Source organism: Pyxicephalus adspersus, chromosome 3, assembly GCF_032062135.1.
Source record: "Pyxicephalus adspersus chromosome 3, UCB_Pads_2.0, whole genome shotgun sequence".
Lineage (NCBI taxonomy): Eukaryota > Metazoa > Chordata > Amphibia > Anura > Pyxicephalidae > Pyxicephalus > Pyxicephalus adspersus.
This window is the reverse complement of record NC_092860.1, coordinates 23,015,859-23,031,008: the sequence shown is the minus strand read 5'-3', so window position 1 is coordinate 23,031,008 and position 15,150 is coordinate 23,015,859. Positions and strand designations below refer to the sequence as shown.

The 15,150-nt window shown below is 37.4% G+C and overlaps 1 protein-coding gene across 3 annotated transcripts in view; it reads right to left on the bottom strand.

Annotated features, from left to right (window-relative positions):
- Positions 1–1,915: 1,915 nt before the first annotated feature.
- ITGB4 (integrin subunit beta 4) overlaps positions 1,916–15,150 on the bottom strand; it is a 53,907-nt gene continuing 40,672 nt past the window's right edge. For 2 of the 3 annotated variants that reach the window (XM_072403894.1, XM_072403895.1), the window contains 11 exons: positions 13,863–14,045; positions 13,398–13,529; positions 10,636–10,800; positions 9,408–9,548; positions 8,194–8,310; positions 7,957–8,106; positions 7,392–7,580; positions 6,764–6,919; positions 6,032–6,196; positions 5,432–5,548; positions 1,916–4,573 (listed from right to left, as the gene is read on the bottom strand). In XM_072403894.1, coding sequence (XP_072259995.1) covers positions 4,434–4,573; positions 5,432–5,548; positions 6,032–6,196; positions 6,764–6,919; positions 7,392–7,580; positions 7,957–8,106; positions 8,194–8,310; positions 9,408–9,548; positions 10,636–10,800; positions 13,398–13,529; positions 13,863–14,045 — 1,655 coding nt within the window. In that variant the 3' untranslated portion in view covers positions 1,916–4,433. The remainder of the gene's footprint in view (positions 4,574–5,431; positions 5,549–6,031; positions 6,197–6,763; positions 6,920–7,391; positions 7,581–7,956; positions 8,107–8,193; positions 8,311–9,407; positions 9,549–10,635; positions 10,801–13,397; positions 13,530–13,862; positions 14,046–15,150) is intronic. The other variant, XM_072403896.1, reaches the window with a different exon arrangement.

Genomic DNA, 15,150 nt, shown 5'->3' with positions numbered 1-15,150 from the left:
CTAGAAATAGGGGAATAAAAGGGGGGAGGGGGCATAAAGGAAGAAGGGAAAAGGGGAGAGGGTATAAGAGGGAAGGTAAGATAACAGCAGAGTGATGAGATGCCAAGACAAGCAAGAAAAAGAAGAACAAGCTTTGCACCTTTTGTGGCGTGTGTTGTCCTAGTTTGTGGAAAAACATGTTCAACATGTTATACCAACCATTGCAGAATGCATGTACTGTCTACTAGCGCACATGTGTACTTACCGTGTGAGTTGTGGCATGAAACAAGTTCTTAAAGTGCAGCTGTGTTCCTACTACTGACAGCCCTCCTCTGTTTGTCCTGATGACTATTGTTATCTTGACGTAAAATAATAATAGAAAATCTAAACATTTACAGTTGTCCCTGAAATATTCCAAGGATGATTCTTGTAATGATAACAACTGTCCAAAGGAGCCTTCCTCCCATGCAGAGATTTTCTCCGATTTTTTTTGTGTCTCTAGGAGAGGGCCAAGTGAGACACAATAAAAATTTTTTACTCCAAAATTATTGAGAGGTGTATGGAAGAATTGGAAGATAAGCATTTTTAAACCTAGCAGAAAATGATTTTTCTTCTTGGTAGTGAGTCACAACTCACCAAAATGATCAAAATACAATAAAGGGAAATTGTATGAGTGTACCAATCACAGAACAAGGGGGATGTACACAATTACACCATGGAGTCAGAAGAATTATCGTCACATTTGTATGAGACTCTAAAACTGATTTTTGATTCCAAGGTCTAAACCGGCAGGAAATGGGGAACAGCTATTTTTAAACATGTTCACTGCTGTTAAAGAAGCCACCCAGAATTTCTAGTAAAGTGGGGGTCTGGCAGGGATGGGGTTTTAGTATTTTTGGAGAGTAGCTCCAATTTGGTTTTTGGTGATGCATTGCAGGGACAGCTATACCCACTAATATAGTTCTCCCATTGGACATCTATCAACATGTGGTTATTTAAATTGTAAACACAGACTCCTGTGTCATTGTTTGTATCTGTCTGTCATTTGCAACCCCTATTTAATGTACAGCACAGCATAAGTTGGTGCTATATAAGTACTGTTTATTATTATTATTAATATTATTATTACTAAAATGATAAATTATTCCACTCCCCTCCATCACTGCCAGGCTCCCTGCTCAAGCTCTCTAACCAATCAGGAAGCTGGTGTGTTGTCTCTTTTTATTGGTTGCTATGCTTGATTTTAAGCCCTTTAACCTCCCTAGCGGTTCATTTCTTTCCGGTTTTGTATGTCTAAAAGCGGTACATTGTTTTTCATGAAAATTTATTTTACAGTATAATATACCAGTATGAGTATAATAAAGTTTGAAACACAAAATCATGTAAAAATAATAAATTGAATAAATTCAAAAATCTATATTTTAAAAAAAAAATACATATTATACTCATACTATTATATTACTGTAAAATAAATGTTCTTAAAAACAATGTACTGCTTTTACACATATAAATCCAATGTATTGCATTCAATACAGTTATTTTGTATTGAATGCAATACCCCGCCGGCAATCCAGGGGCAGTTAGAACACACCCAGAGATAATAATTTATGTGATCTCTGTATTCAGTGGTATTACTTTTCTCATCACCTACGAGTATATATGAATTGTACTGAACTTACAGGATCTGCATCCTTATGAATATGTAGCCTCTCCTCTGCCAGTCTCTTTCTTTTTACACCAATGCCAACGATACCCAAGGATCCTCTAACTACAAGATTTGTGGACAAGAAACATCCCTGAAAGATCTAAAAACAAAATTCTCCTGGGGTTCACTAAAGATGGGAAGAAGTGTGGGGTTAATGTGATTGCTTGGAAATGGTTTACTTTGACTGACAGAACAAAAAAATGAAAACATTATACAAAATAAAGTACCGTATTTATGATAAAAATGACTTTATTATCACAAAAGTTAAACCAGCTTTAAAGATGACAACAGTACAAAACAAAGCAGAAGGTGTTAATGTTCGGACAACTTTTTTTTTTTTTTAATATACATAATATATACACATGTAGTCCTGAACATTTGGCATTTTATTATCACCTCCCATATTCTGTTTCCATTTAATAAAAGATATATGAATCACATTATGATATTTCTGCTTGTCTATTTCAGTAACATTTAAAAAGATGGTGGTTAGCGGTAGAATAGGACATATGATGTACTATTATGGTTTAAACCCACCTCCAGTTTACACATCTTATTTTGTTCTACATAAAGCACTGAGAAGTCAGAATCTTTGTTGGGATTTTGATGTTGTCTTAAGTACCTATTAAGGACATTTACCCTTATTTGGGAACAACACCCAAAAATAGGGGGCTCCACACCAAGTGTCCTACTTAGCCACCATTTATAACTAAACCATCAAAGCAGTGGGTTCTTACCTGTTTCTGCAAGTATTCTATAGCCTTCTTTTCTGAGTGTTTAATTACTCTCCGTACTGATCCAGCCACTTCCCCCCTTTGGTCCCCTATATGTCATGGATTTACTGGGGTCACTGGCAGCACCCAGCTGTCCTCAGACACAAATATTTTACAGGTAAATAAAATAAGTCAAATGCACAAATAATCATATGCAAAGACTGTTGTTGAAACAATAATTGTCTAGTGACAGGGTCTCTTTAAATAGGAACTAACTATGCAGTTTACCAACTTATCATCTACTGATGTTGTAGACCATGAAATGGTTGTTGTGCAGCTATAGGTATTGTATTTGTTGGACAAATGGCACACTACATCTTGTCATTATCCACATGGCTAGAAATTAATATTTAGTAAGTACCAGCATTGTTTAAAATGTGCAAAAGCATATAAAATATGTCATTGTTTTTCTCAGGAATAATTCAAGTGGTCACCAACATTCTATGTCACCAAGCCATCTGCTGGATCTGGTGTCTTGTCACTGTCATAGAGGGTAGTGGATTTATTTATTTTAAAGTTTTATTTTTATCTGCATTTTTTTAGTGTGTCATTCTTTGCTAAATAAAGGTTTCCTTTTTTCTTATTTTGGATGATAAAGACATTTGACTCTTGTAAAATGCTTTATTACAGGTTTTAATAAATATTATATTCCTGATGAGATTGATTGAGCAAAATGAGAGAGAATAACCCAAAGTAAACAGTCAGGTTACTTAGGCATAATTTTGATTGTTGTACCTCACAATGGTCAGTGATATCACCTGTTTCTTGAGTTATTCTGGTCTCCGCAATTCAAAGAGAATGAAAAAATACAACTTGTATATGGCCGCTGCTATAATTAGAACACCATAGATATCTGTAGGAAGGGTTTGCACAGACACAACAAGGATTCCAGTGACACATAATGAACCTTGAAACACGATAGGCTGAGAAACTATTTGTTCTGGCAGTTTGAGGAGATAATATATGCATATTGGTAGCCCCCCCAAACTTTTGAAACTGGGACAAATTGATAAGGCTAAAGTTTTTATTTTTGCTAATATTTTTCCCTTCCTGGTTCCCCATAACCTCCCTAATTAACCTTCTAATGGGATTTTGGAATACAACCTACCAATTTTGATTATATACCCTATTTGAAAAAGCCAATATTCAGTAATAACATCTGTGATTCTCATTGCAAACGAGGTAAATCTTAGGTATTGAGAGAGGCGGGCAGGATGCTATACATAGGGTGTGATACATTTGACTTGTTGCAGCATCTAATGCACATCTAAAAAAAAAACATGCACCTGGACATTGTGGATGTTCCAAACTCAATAACTCCCTTTTTAAAAACAAAAGAAAAAGAAGTCTCCACTTCCTTATACTATTCCTACATTCCCATACATACCAAGTATTTCCATGCACCTTTGCCATTACCAATATTCATTACTCACAGTGGGCCAGTATTTGCACTGCATCTTTTCTAAGCTCCCTCTACAACATATAGTATACCTTACACAGACATATATAAACTCCCTTTCAGCCACATATTTTGTAATAAAAAAGTTATTTACAAATCATAAAAAAAGATATTTAAATAAAGTTTGGTTTAAGCATACCATGGAATACAGGATGATGAGACAATATTTTAGGATGGATTTCTCCCTGTCAAAGTAAAATGATTTAGCATTGCATTATAGGCAGAGCCTTAGGCATTTTGGTGCAAGGAGGGAAGAAATTTAGATTGTCACCTCTTTGGTACCTTGGCTAGCACCTGCGTCAGAATAAACTTGTCGTCTCCCCTTCCTCTACATTGTCCTGTCTTAATTTTCACTTTTGAAAAAAGTTCAGAATCTCCCAAACAGGATAACACATAGAAGCACAAAAAGCAACTCCCATGACACAAAGGGGTAAAGAGGCAGTTAAAGCGACACGCCATATACAAATGGCACCCAAGCATGGCAAATTTGTCCAGTGAAGTCAGCATTGCATATCTTTTAAGCTTCATAGAACTGGCGTTCCACCTGTCTGCTAAGAGATCCTCCTGCCACCATTGTTCGGGTGAGGTACTCTTTGGTGACCTGTTGTGTGACTGTGCCAGAGCTTTCCACGCGGTGGGAGGTGACAGACATGCCATCTGCAGGAGGAAACAGGGAGAATGAGTTTTTCTGGCCAAATCCAATATGCAGATCAGCAACACACAAAGGTGCACATGCGCAAATAATATAAAGTTTTTAAACAAATAGCTGAGTGTGAAAACATTCAATGACATTTAAAAGTGATATCTTTTTTTTTTGATAAAAAAAATTGTTTTTCTTTTGTACTTAAAATCTGTTCTTCCCTGAGATTTATACAGCCCTGCCAAAAAACAAAACTAGGATGGTGACCTGACTTTTCTTTACTGTAGTTTGGCAATACATCTGGGTTACCTCCTTGAATCCAAACTGACTGGCCAGTGAAGGAGCAGCAGCTGACTGGCTCTTTCTATGGTTGTCATGTTGATCAATGATCAAGAAGAAGTGAGAAACTTCCTGAGGTAGGTTTGTGTACATTACAGATGCAATCTCTGCGACTTGTATGTTGGGCTGAATGTTACTTTTACTCCTCGCTCTTGCACCTTGTATGTTATACACTACCAAATCTTGCACTCTATAGTTACATTTAAGGCTTGCACTCTGTACAATACATTATCCTTAGGATGCGTACACACATAAGTTTTTTGTCATTAGAAAAAATTCTGAAAAGACTGAAAGATGAAGTAAAAACAGCGCAGTTCTGCTCTTTGGAGAGAGGCGGGGGGATCATTACAATCATTCGACATCCGCCAGGATGAATCCATGAATGACGTCGAATCCAAGAACTGATATTATGCTATAAAAATCTGACACTTTGATGCTGTCTGTGCTGTCTATACTCTACAGTATCTATATGTTAGTATTTTCTATTAAACATTTTGGAGATACACAGTAAGAATTTAGCTCTAGTAAGATTTTACCTTTAAAGAAAGGCTCTGACATTGAGGATTGACTGACACTAGTATGAGTGAATTCTGGTGGGAGATTGAAAACCTCTCGTCGTGTGATCTGCTGTGTACCAAACTGAGAGAAGTTTCCTGTAATTAAACAGAGATAAAGAAAAACACATAATGAATCCCAGGAGAAGACAATGGAAAACCAATTGCTTTTCTCAATTTTTATTGTAATTTAAAAAAAATAATAAAATTTAACATTGCTATTCTGGTTTTACTAATTAATCTTCAACATTGCTATTTTTTCTATACCAAAATATTGAAAGTTTTAATAAAAATATCTATATTACCCCCTTTCACCATTAGATAGCAGCTCATACCACACTATGTAGGTTGGTACTGTAAACTCACTAATTACGTCTTCAGCTATATCTTTCATGTATTGTTCTGTACTTTATTTTCAATTAGATTTTTTTTAAACAAAGCAGGATCACAAGTATCACAGAATAATCAATACCAAAGATGGTACAAATACAGATAAAACTATTTTGTTAAGTTTGTAAAACTATACCAACTGTAAACAATAAAAAAAATCCACAAGCATAAAGCTACTTCTCTATTCCTCACCTCCATCCTGTGATTCTATGGTAATGATGCCTTCCCTCTCAGGTCCGAAGCCTTGTGTGGTTTTGGCTTGCACTTTAAACTTGTAGGGTAGGTTTTCACTCAGGAAGGGAACAGTTAGTGTAGTCTCAGGCATATCACCTTCCACATATATATTCCGTGGCTCACCTAGGATCAACATGGGGAGTAATTTTAGACTTTACAGGATTTACAATTTACAAAAAGCCAGACCTAAAAAAAATTGCAAACATACAGTAATATTGTAGCAGAAGAGACACACTTCATCTCTCCTGCAATAAATGATTCTTACCTGTATGTTGCAATTCTTTTGACAATTAACAGCTTTGGGAACTGATTATAAATGTTTTCACCTAAGATTTACCCAATGTTTATTTAAAATGTACTCAATGGATTCAATTCGAAAAGGGGGGAATCAGCTTTTAGGGATAACTCACTACTAATACATTTTTCCAATTGAATACATTGTAAAAAAAAGTATGAATTTTAGTTGGAAACACTTACAAGTAGTCTCCCCATTAGCGTACAATTTCAGCATATGCCACAAGGAATAAACTGCTGCACATAAGAGCTGGCACAGCCAATCAAGATGGCTCAAGCCCCGAAATCCATGTGGGGCTACCAGGTTGCTGCCTGCTGGGAACTTGTAGACATCACAGCTAGGTTGCATTGTTTTTCTTTAAATAATCTGAAATTATTTATGTTGTAAACATTTACCTCCTCCGTGCAGCATTTCACAAGTAACCATGTAACCCAGAATGGTGCCGTTCGGTTTCCTTGGTCTCACCCAGCTCAGCTGCAGTGAATCTGGGGTAAGAGCTGTGAAAACGAGGGGTCCTGGGGCACTGGGAGTGCTCAGTGTAAAGGGTGATCCTGCCAAGGAAAAGTATATTTAGCACACATTTATAGGTTATAAGTGCCACTAAAGTGCCCTACACCCAAACGAATAACTCTTGAACCCTTCTTTGTTCTGTTACATATTCCATCAAAAACAATTTGTTATATCTTGTAAGCTTTCTGTACACATTGCTTACACTGTTCCCTTCCCTTTCTGAGCAATACAGAAATGCTCCCTCCTATGTTATGGAAAAGAGAAGGATATGTTTTGTAGTCCTGCCTAGGGTGATAATGCAGTTACTCCATGGTTCATAGTTGTTTCTTAGATTTGGTCTTAGTTGATTGTCAAGAATAGTTATTTTCTATTGATTATTGCCAGTGATTTTGTATTTGTTATCTTTATCAGCAATGGTTACATTTGTGTACTCCTTTATTGTATAACACCTGATAAATAAATAATCATACTACTAAACCAAAATGAAAGTCCAAATGAAATGCTTGTAAGTACCTGGTACAGGGCTCAGTGGACTGTGGGGGTCAACCTGTGACTCGATAGTGATGACACCTTCCCGTTCAGGTCCCCAGCCCTCTTCACTTTGTGCCTTCACCCGAAACATATAGGAATGGTTAGGGAGCAAATCTTCCACTACCACAGAATTTTCTCTGGGATTCAGGATGTCAATGGTGCGAGAATCACCTAAAAGAGAAGGCTTCACTTAAATCTGATCCTGTTTTACACATACACCTTATCTTGTATTATAACTATGTCTCATTCTGCATCACTCACATATATGATCTTGTATAATACATATATTTGTTTCTTTGTTATATATGTATCTAATCTTGTATACTATATAGTTTATCGTGTATTATGCATATATCTGATCTTGTATTACACATATATCTGATCTTGTATCCCACATACATGCAAAAAACAATGTTTAGTAAATTCATATATACATTTATGTGAAGAAGAAACTTTAATTTCACATCCATTCTCACTTTAGTAAATTAAGCCAAAGTTACCCTTACATTAAACCTAAGTAAATCAGGTTGCGTTTATGATTATGTACCTCCATTGAGAAGCTGATAGTGCACCTTGTACCCCAGCACTTCACGTTCACACTGTGGCTCCTGCCAGCTAACTTTTAGGGATGTTGGTCCCAGTGCAGAGAACACCAAGCGAGTGGGTGTGTCTGGGATTCCGGGAGAAAGGCGCGATTCTGGGTGGGAAATAGGAAAATTAATACAAAATGGTAATTTATTGGATAAAGGTAATTTTTTCTGTAGTTGATGGGCACAATACTCACCCTGTATGGCCACATCCAAACTGCTGAGAGCATCACGGACATCTTCTGAATGGGTACGCCCTCTTCCAGTCCCTACCATGAGTGGAGGTAACCCCAGTCTGCTTTGTCCTGATGTCCCTGCACAGAGAAAATGCCACTGAATGTCAATAACAGGTTCCACATGAAACATACAAACAGGATTGCATTTTAAGCCACAAACTTTACATATATCTCCAACCTTGGAGGAGCAACCAAAAGCTCACAAAACTGAGCTTAGCAATGAAGCAGAGCAACATCTCTCTCCATCAGAAGCATAGGCCTTCATCTCCACGTCAATGTGTGGTAAAGAAGCACCTAACTCATGAAGAAGCAGACTTCTGTAGACATCAAAGTCATTTACTGCTTAGCAGGCACTGGACCACATGCATGGCAAAGTCCAGGCTGGAGTATAGGTGGTTAACAGCAGTGCAAAATTAACCTCTCCTGGCCCAGAGACACTGCACAAAATTGGTTATGAAATGAGAGGTTTCAGCTGAGCATGAGTGTGGAGCATTATTCAGCCAGCAGCTGTGTTAACTCGTTCACTATCAGAGAGGACTGTTGTATAGTGCACCAAAACTAGGGTATATATTATGAATATACAACAGTCCAATCTAACAATGTAAAAGTAAAAGCAATCATGCAATGCACCCAGCAAAACCTGAAGACTGTGTTGAAGTTTAGGAATATTAGGTGTAACGTGTATTACACCAGGGGTTAGGAACTCTTAGCATGTATACCTGAAATAGCTTTCTCTTTGGCAGCTTGAACACTGCTGCCATAGACGGTAACTGATAGCTTGCTAAGCCTAGCTTTTCTGTACACATGGTCCACATACCTCCCTATACATAATAATTGTATAAATACTGTTTACATTACCACAATTAGTGTATATATGTTCATATTGCTCCTAAATACAAACACTTGTTAAGGTGAGCAAAAAACATATTGACACCTACATTTACATTAGATACAATGATTTAAGTGGGCCCATGTGGCTTTTGATCACTAGCACAGATGCCAGTGATACTACAGCACTTCTATGTGGGTCATCATTTTGTATAACTACATAAAGCAACACAGTCTTTACCAGGTTGGCTGAATATGACTGATCAGAGTTGAACAATGACGATGGGATGAAGCATCCATGGAAAGCGATGACCAATCAACGTGAGGGTGACATGTTTCCATGGTACCTATCACCATATGTGGCCCTCTACGACTGTCAGCCATGGTTATTGTGTCCCGGTATGCATGGTAACCCTTCACCTTTGCCCCAACAAAGTATCTACCAGGTTTCTCCTTTTTGAGAGGCAGGGACCCTCCACCAACCTGTTCTGCATAAAAGGTAGTGAAAAGAAGGCTGTGAGAAAGATATCAATCCCAAGAACAGTTGAATAAGGGAAGTGATAGTAAGGATGTAGAGCAAAAGACATGGTGGAGATGCAAGACACATAAAATTTAGATACAAAATTTATATGCATAGAACTATCCTTTTTTAAATAATTCCTTTGAATTTGAGAGGATCTAGTAATTCCTATGTATCACCTCTAAACTGTAAAGTAATAATTTATTTATAGGTGGTCCCCTGTGGGTTGAGTCACCTCCTTATTTCCTTTACATCTTGTTTACTACAAGATATAGGCCATTCCTGATATTTTTGTTAGATGAGAAAATTGTTAAGTCCACCTGTGCCCAGACCATGGACATTGAAGCTTTTAAACAGACCCTCCCTGACCTGTTCAGCTGCCGGTAATTCAAATGATTCTGTTCTCAAGCATCATGAAAGCCATTCAAGTCAGATTCCAGTCTGTTTATAAAAGACTGGGAATACCTGCTATGTGTTTGCATTAGAAGATTGGTGGGCTGCCAATATTCTGATGCAAAAAAAAAAATAATTGTAATAAAACTTTAAATTTTTTAGCCTCTTATGAGAATTTAAAGATTAATTTCTTCACAAAACCTGTAGCTATAGAGTGTACCGTATCAGTTACTGTGTAAGTAGTTTACAGCTACTTTCAAATATGTAAATCTGTTTGTGTGCATAGTGTGGGACTGGTTTCTCTTGAAGATGGTCTACACCTACTTAAACTGTCCAACATTGAAGAGAACAATCATCTAACTCCTTGTGTTCTATATTCAGTATTTTTATTCCAGGTTTCATGCATCAGATTCTTGGTGTTATGCATTATTCCAATTTTTTATTGGCTATGCATTAGTTTTCTCCACTTTTTTTAGGCGAAGTCTAGAATATGGAAGGATAAATGAATACAGAGTACATGAAGCATTGAGAATGTAATGAATTCCACAACATTTACAGTTTACAGATTGCTTTTTAGAGGAAAATGGCTGGAAATAGTAAAAAGTAAGTGCATGAGATGGAAGAAACCAAAAAGGAAATCCATTCGTTGACTCATTACTTACCATGTCCTGACATGACAGTGGTGTGCTGGGAACTGGTACTGCCAAACCTGTATGATTCACTGTGGACGTGAGGGCTCAGTTGTTGGTAGCCAATGGTTCCTGTGCGAGTCAGACTGTTTACTGATCCCGGAAAAGAAAATTCCATGCGTCCATTTAGGAGTTGTTCTAAGATAACAGAGATGGATTTTGATAATGTGAGTTAATTGTTGATTTACATGAAGCCTTAGGCTATGTATACACTTGCAATGGTTCTCGTTCAATATTTGGCTCAGGGCCGATATCGGACTAGAATCTGGCGTGTGTACAGCACGCGTCGTCCATTGTCTGATCGATCGTCCTGGCTGAACAATCTTAATGTAAGTGAAGGGGGGAAGCGCGCAGCGGGGTGCTGCTCTGTCGCTCTCCCTCTCCCCTTTTGATAGAGCAGAGCGGTGCTGTATGTACAGCACTCGTTCATGCATCATGCAGAAGTTTTTTGTTGGAAAGGATCATGATAGATCCTTTCCAACGACAATTATTGTACGTGTGTATGCAGCCTTAGAATTCAACTTAATGTACACAAGCTAGCCCTTGTTTAAAAGAGTACTCTTTCTAGGCTTGTTCCAGTCACCTTACCAGGACTGTAAATAAGAGAAAAACTGGTGAGAATATCAGAGAGTCATTTGCATGAGTAGGAAATTAAATTTCTGTACGTAAATAGTACAAAATGCCACTGGACCATAAACAAAAATTAATTTTGCACAGGTTACAGTAATTATACTCTGCTTAACATTTTTTTAATTGGTGTTTTAACCTAAAACATGCTTTCTCAGAACTTTATACATTTGCATTGCTCACAGTACATCTTAGAAAATCTATTTAATTCTACTTTTGTGCTTTTTTTTAATTTTTTTTTTTTATATATTAGAATTTCCTTAGAATTGCTTTGGCTGTCACATATGTAAACTGACTTGTGTCCAATATGCTTGACATATATGAATTACAAGTTAATGAACATGAACTTGACATTGTGTCAATCCAAAAACTCATCTAATAATTTTTTTTAATCAATACAATTTCTGGATTATCCCTGACTATTTTTACACTAAATAAACCATGCAAAACAAAGTGCAGTAATAAAAGAAACCAAACTATCCATTTTGTGCTGCTCTGGCTTTAGTAAAGCCATTCTGATTGTGTGCTTTGGGTTACCAAATGCTGCGTTTACACTTTGTTCCTACTCTGTTTTTAATGTAGTCATGTATTTTACATAAATGCTACAAACAAAACCTAGAAAGGAATTACTGAACATATTCAAAGCAATAAAACAATAACATGTATGTCTAATTTGCCTATATATGTACAATATTTGGGGGCTATATTAATGCTAGGTCCTTCTGCCTCTATGCTATTGACACTGTTCTTTACATGATGTTTGAATTAGTCATATGTGAAATGGCAATTTTTTCTCTTTTGCCATTTGATGTTTTAACAATTTTTTAGCCTTGTGAGACAGAAGGACCATAATATGTTTAATTCATGCAGTATAAGCTTAAATGTGTATAAGTGAAACAATATGTATTCTATGACCAGAAGTATGAGGACACCTGACCATCTCAATTGTTTGAACTTTATGGATATCTGTTTCACAAACTATGGGTATCAATATACATTTGTCCCCTAACCCTCCCAGGTATTAAAGCCTCCACTCTTCTGCTAATGCTTTCAACTAAATTTTAGAGTATGTAGGTAGGAAAGTGTGCCTATTCAGTTTAAAGAGCATTATTGGGGCTGGGTAGCTTCCAATTAGCATTCTGATTCATTCCAAATGTTTGAGTGGGGTTGAGACCAGGATAACTAACACTAAACTCATTAAACCAGGTCATTTAGTACCTACATAGTCTACAGAAATCAATTAAATAGAAACAAAAAACTGCCTTTTCTAAATTGTTGCCACAAGTTTGGTAGTGCATAGCAGTCTAAAATATATTTGTATATTGTAGCATTATCAGTATACGTTGCTGCAAACACCTAACTCAACAATCTGGATACATTTGGTCAGAAAAGATAGATGTGATGGTCAGGTGTCTACATCATTTTGGCATTTTGGCCAAATAATGTATGTAAGTGCAATGTACAACAGCATAGGCAGGAAAGTTTTTCCAGAACAGAAGTTTAGCAAAGTCCCACTATCCATGAATTAAGTCACCATACTCATTACAAGTGCAGACAAGACAATCATGCAACTGCAGGCTGTTAGCACCTTACACTGATGGGAGGGGGTTGAGGGAAGGTAGGAAAACATACTATACCTGACACCCCCACCATCTTGGTGTTATCTTCTGCAGCTGCTGGAGCACGCATGGTCCCTCTCCTCACCAAGGAACTGGCACTGTCCACATGGTCCTGCAGGCTCTCTGTGTCGGTGGACATAGCACTGCTGACAGACAGACGCGGGATGACTTCTACTGGGAGCTTCCATGTAATGTGGCGTAGATCCAGTCCTGAGCCCAGGAGGGGGACATACTTCAAGCGCTGGCCTTCAAGGGACAGGGGTGACTTAGATGGGGGCAAACATTTAGGAAAAAGAGTGGGGTAGGTAACAAACATGAAAGCTAAGGGGAGCAGTGTGTTGCTAACAGCCGGCAGACTGAGACTGCACTATGCATCTAAAAACCTGTTGTCTGGTGTTTAAGTAGACTTAAAAAGACAACATTAGCAGCAGGCAGGTCTGGACTGTTATAGATCTCCCCCTTCCCATCATTGTAGAGAGATTTACTTACCTGATTCATCAGACACACTGGGTCTCTTGCTTCCCACAGGTGATCGCAGAACATCTGTACTGTACATGAGATAGCTGTCATATTCTTCTCCACCCTCAGCATCAATAATAGGAACATCCGGAATAATAGGAACTGCAAGTAACAACAGTGAAAGATGTTACAAAAGCAATTATCACAACATTTTTAACTTGTAAGTAATTCAGAAGTAAAGTTCCTCCAGTTGCATATAACTGTAATACTATTACATTACAAGTGCAATCAGTGTTAAGTCCTTTTGAATTTAATATGATTCTCCTATTTGCTTAATAGAAAGGCTACGCATGGGTCTGCACAACAGGACATATTTCCTTTAGGGTCGTGTGTGGTTTGCCTTAACCTTAAAAATACTGCAACACTATTACACAAGATTGTAACTTCTGTATTGTGCAGTGTGATTTAATCATGGCAGCTCTGAATGTAACTTACTGGACATTGGACGAGTTGGTTGGGTTGCAAGGTTCATAGTAGCTTCTCTTTCTGGTCCCCAGCCAGCTGAATTACAGGCTTTTACAGTGTATCGGTATGGTTGGGACTCCCGTAGATTCTCAATGAGTACCATTCGCTTCTTTGGATCATTGATTAGAACTTTCTTTATGGATCCAATGGGTTCTACCATAAATGCAAAAAGGAATAAGAATACACACTAATTAGGCAAAACTTTAAAACCCATGACCATTTTACTACTTTATCAGTTGCCCTTCCTTGGACTAAATTTGGTAGGTACTAACCATTGTAGCCCAACTGTAACCCAGTTGTTTATCCATTACAATTTGTTTCCTGTCAAAGTCACTCAAATCCTTATGCTTTTGTAGGGTTTATGTAGGCTTTTTTTTCCTACTTCCAACACATCACCTTTAAGAATTGACTGTTGATTTGCTGCCTAATAAAACCCAACCTTTAACAGGTGCCACTGAAAATAAATAATCAGTGTTATTTACTTTACTTGTCAGTGATTTTACTATTTTGGCTTATTAATATACATAGACTAAAATCCAAAATGAGATGCTTTTTAGTGAAGGTGATTGGCTTTATCACTTAGCATGGCTCTGATAAGCACTGGTACAAAAAGGATGGTGTGGCATGTAATCAAGTCCTAGGGGAGGGTTATTGTTAGAACAAAGGTGTGAAGTCCAGATTGGGATTTAGCATATGAGGATTTTGTGGGGAGAACAAAAGGCTGAAAGACTCACAAACAGACCTCACAACTAAGAGAAGAACAAACTACTGCCCTATTTACCTAGCATTTACCTATGCAGATAAAACACAAATGAGGAGGTGACAGGTAGTGGATGGCAAGCCAGCAGTCTGGAACCCTTATTTAAAACAAAATATGTTACTAAAATTTAGGAACATGGTGTGTTTGGTGTTTTGCCTTTCTAGTAGTGCTGCTACTATAAGCCATGGCTTTTGTAGGTTATGCAGATATCCAGTCTTGTGTAAACCTATATTCAACAAAGTTTGCCATTTTTACCTCCTGTTATGTAACCTATATATTTTAAGCAACTGTAAGTAAGTTATACCTGTCACACACCTGTCAGTGTAAAGCTTACATTTTTGCATAAACTGAAAATATGAGCATGTTTACTTCTATACCCTCTATAGAAAACTGTTTCTGCAGAACAGCCCTATCCTAGGGTGCAGTTATATGCAGATTACCATAGACACATGATTGACCTGTCTACTAAGCTGTTGCAGAACACCTAATTAAAGTGTT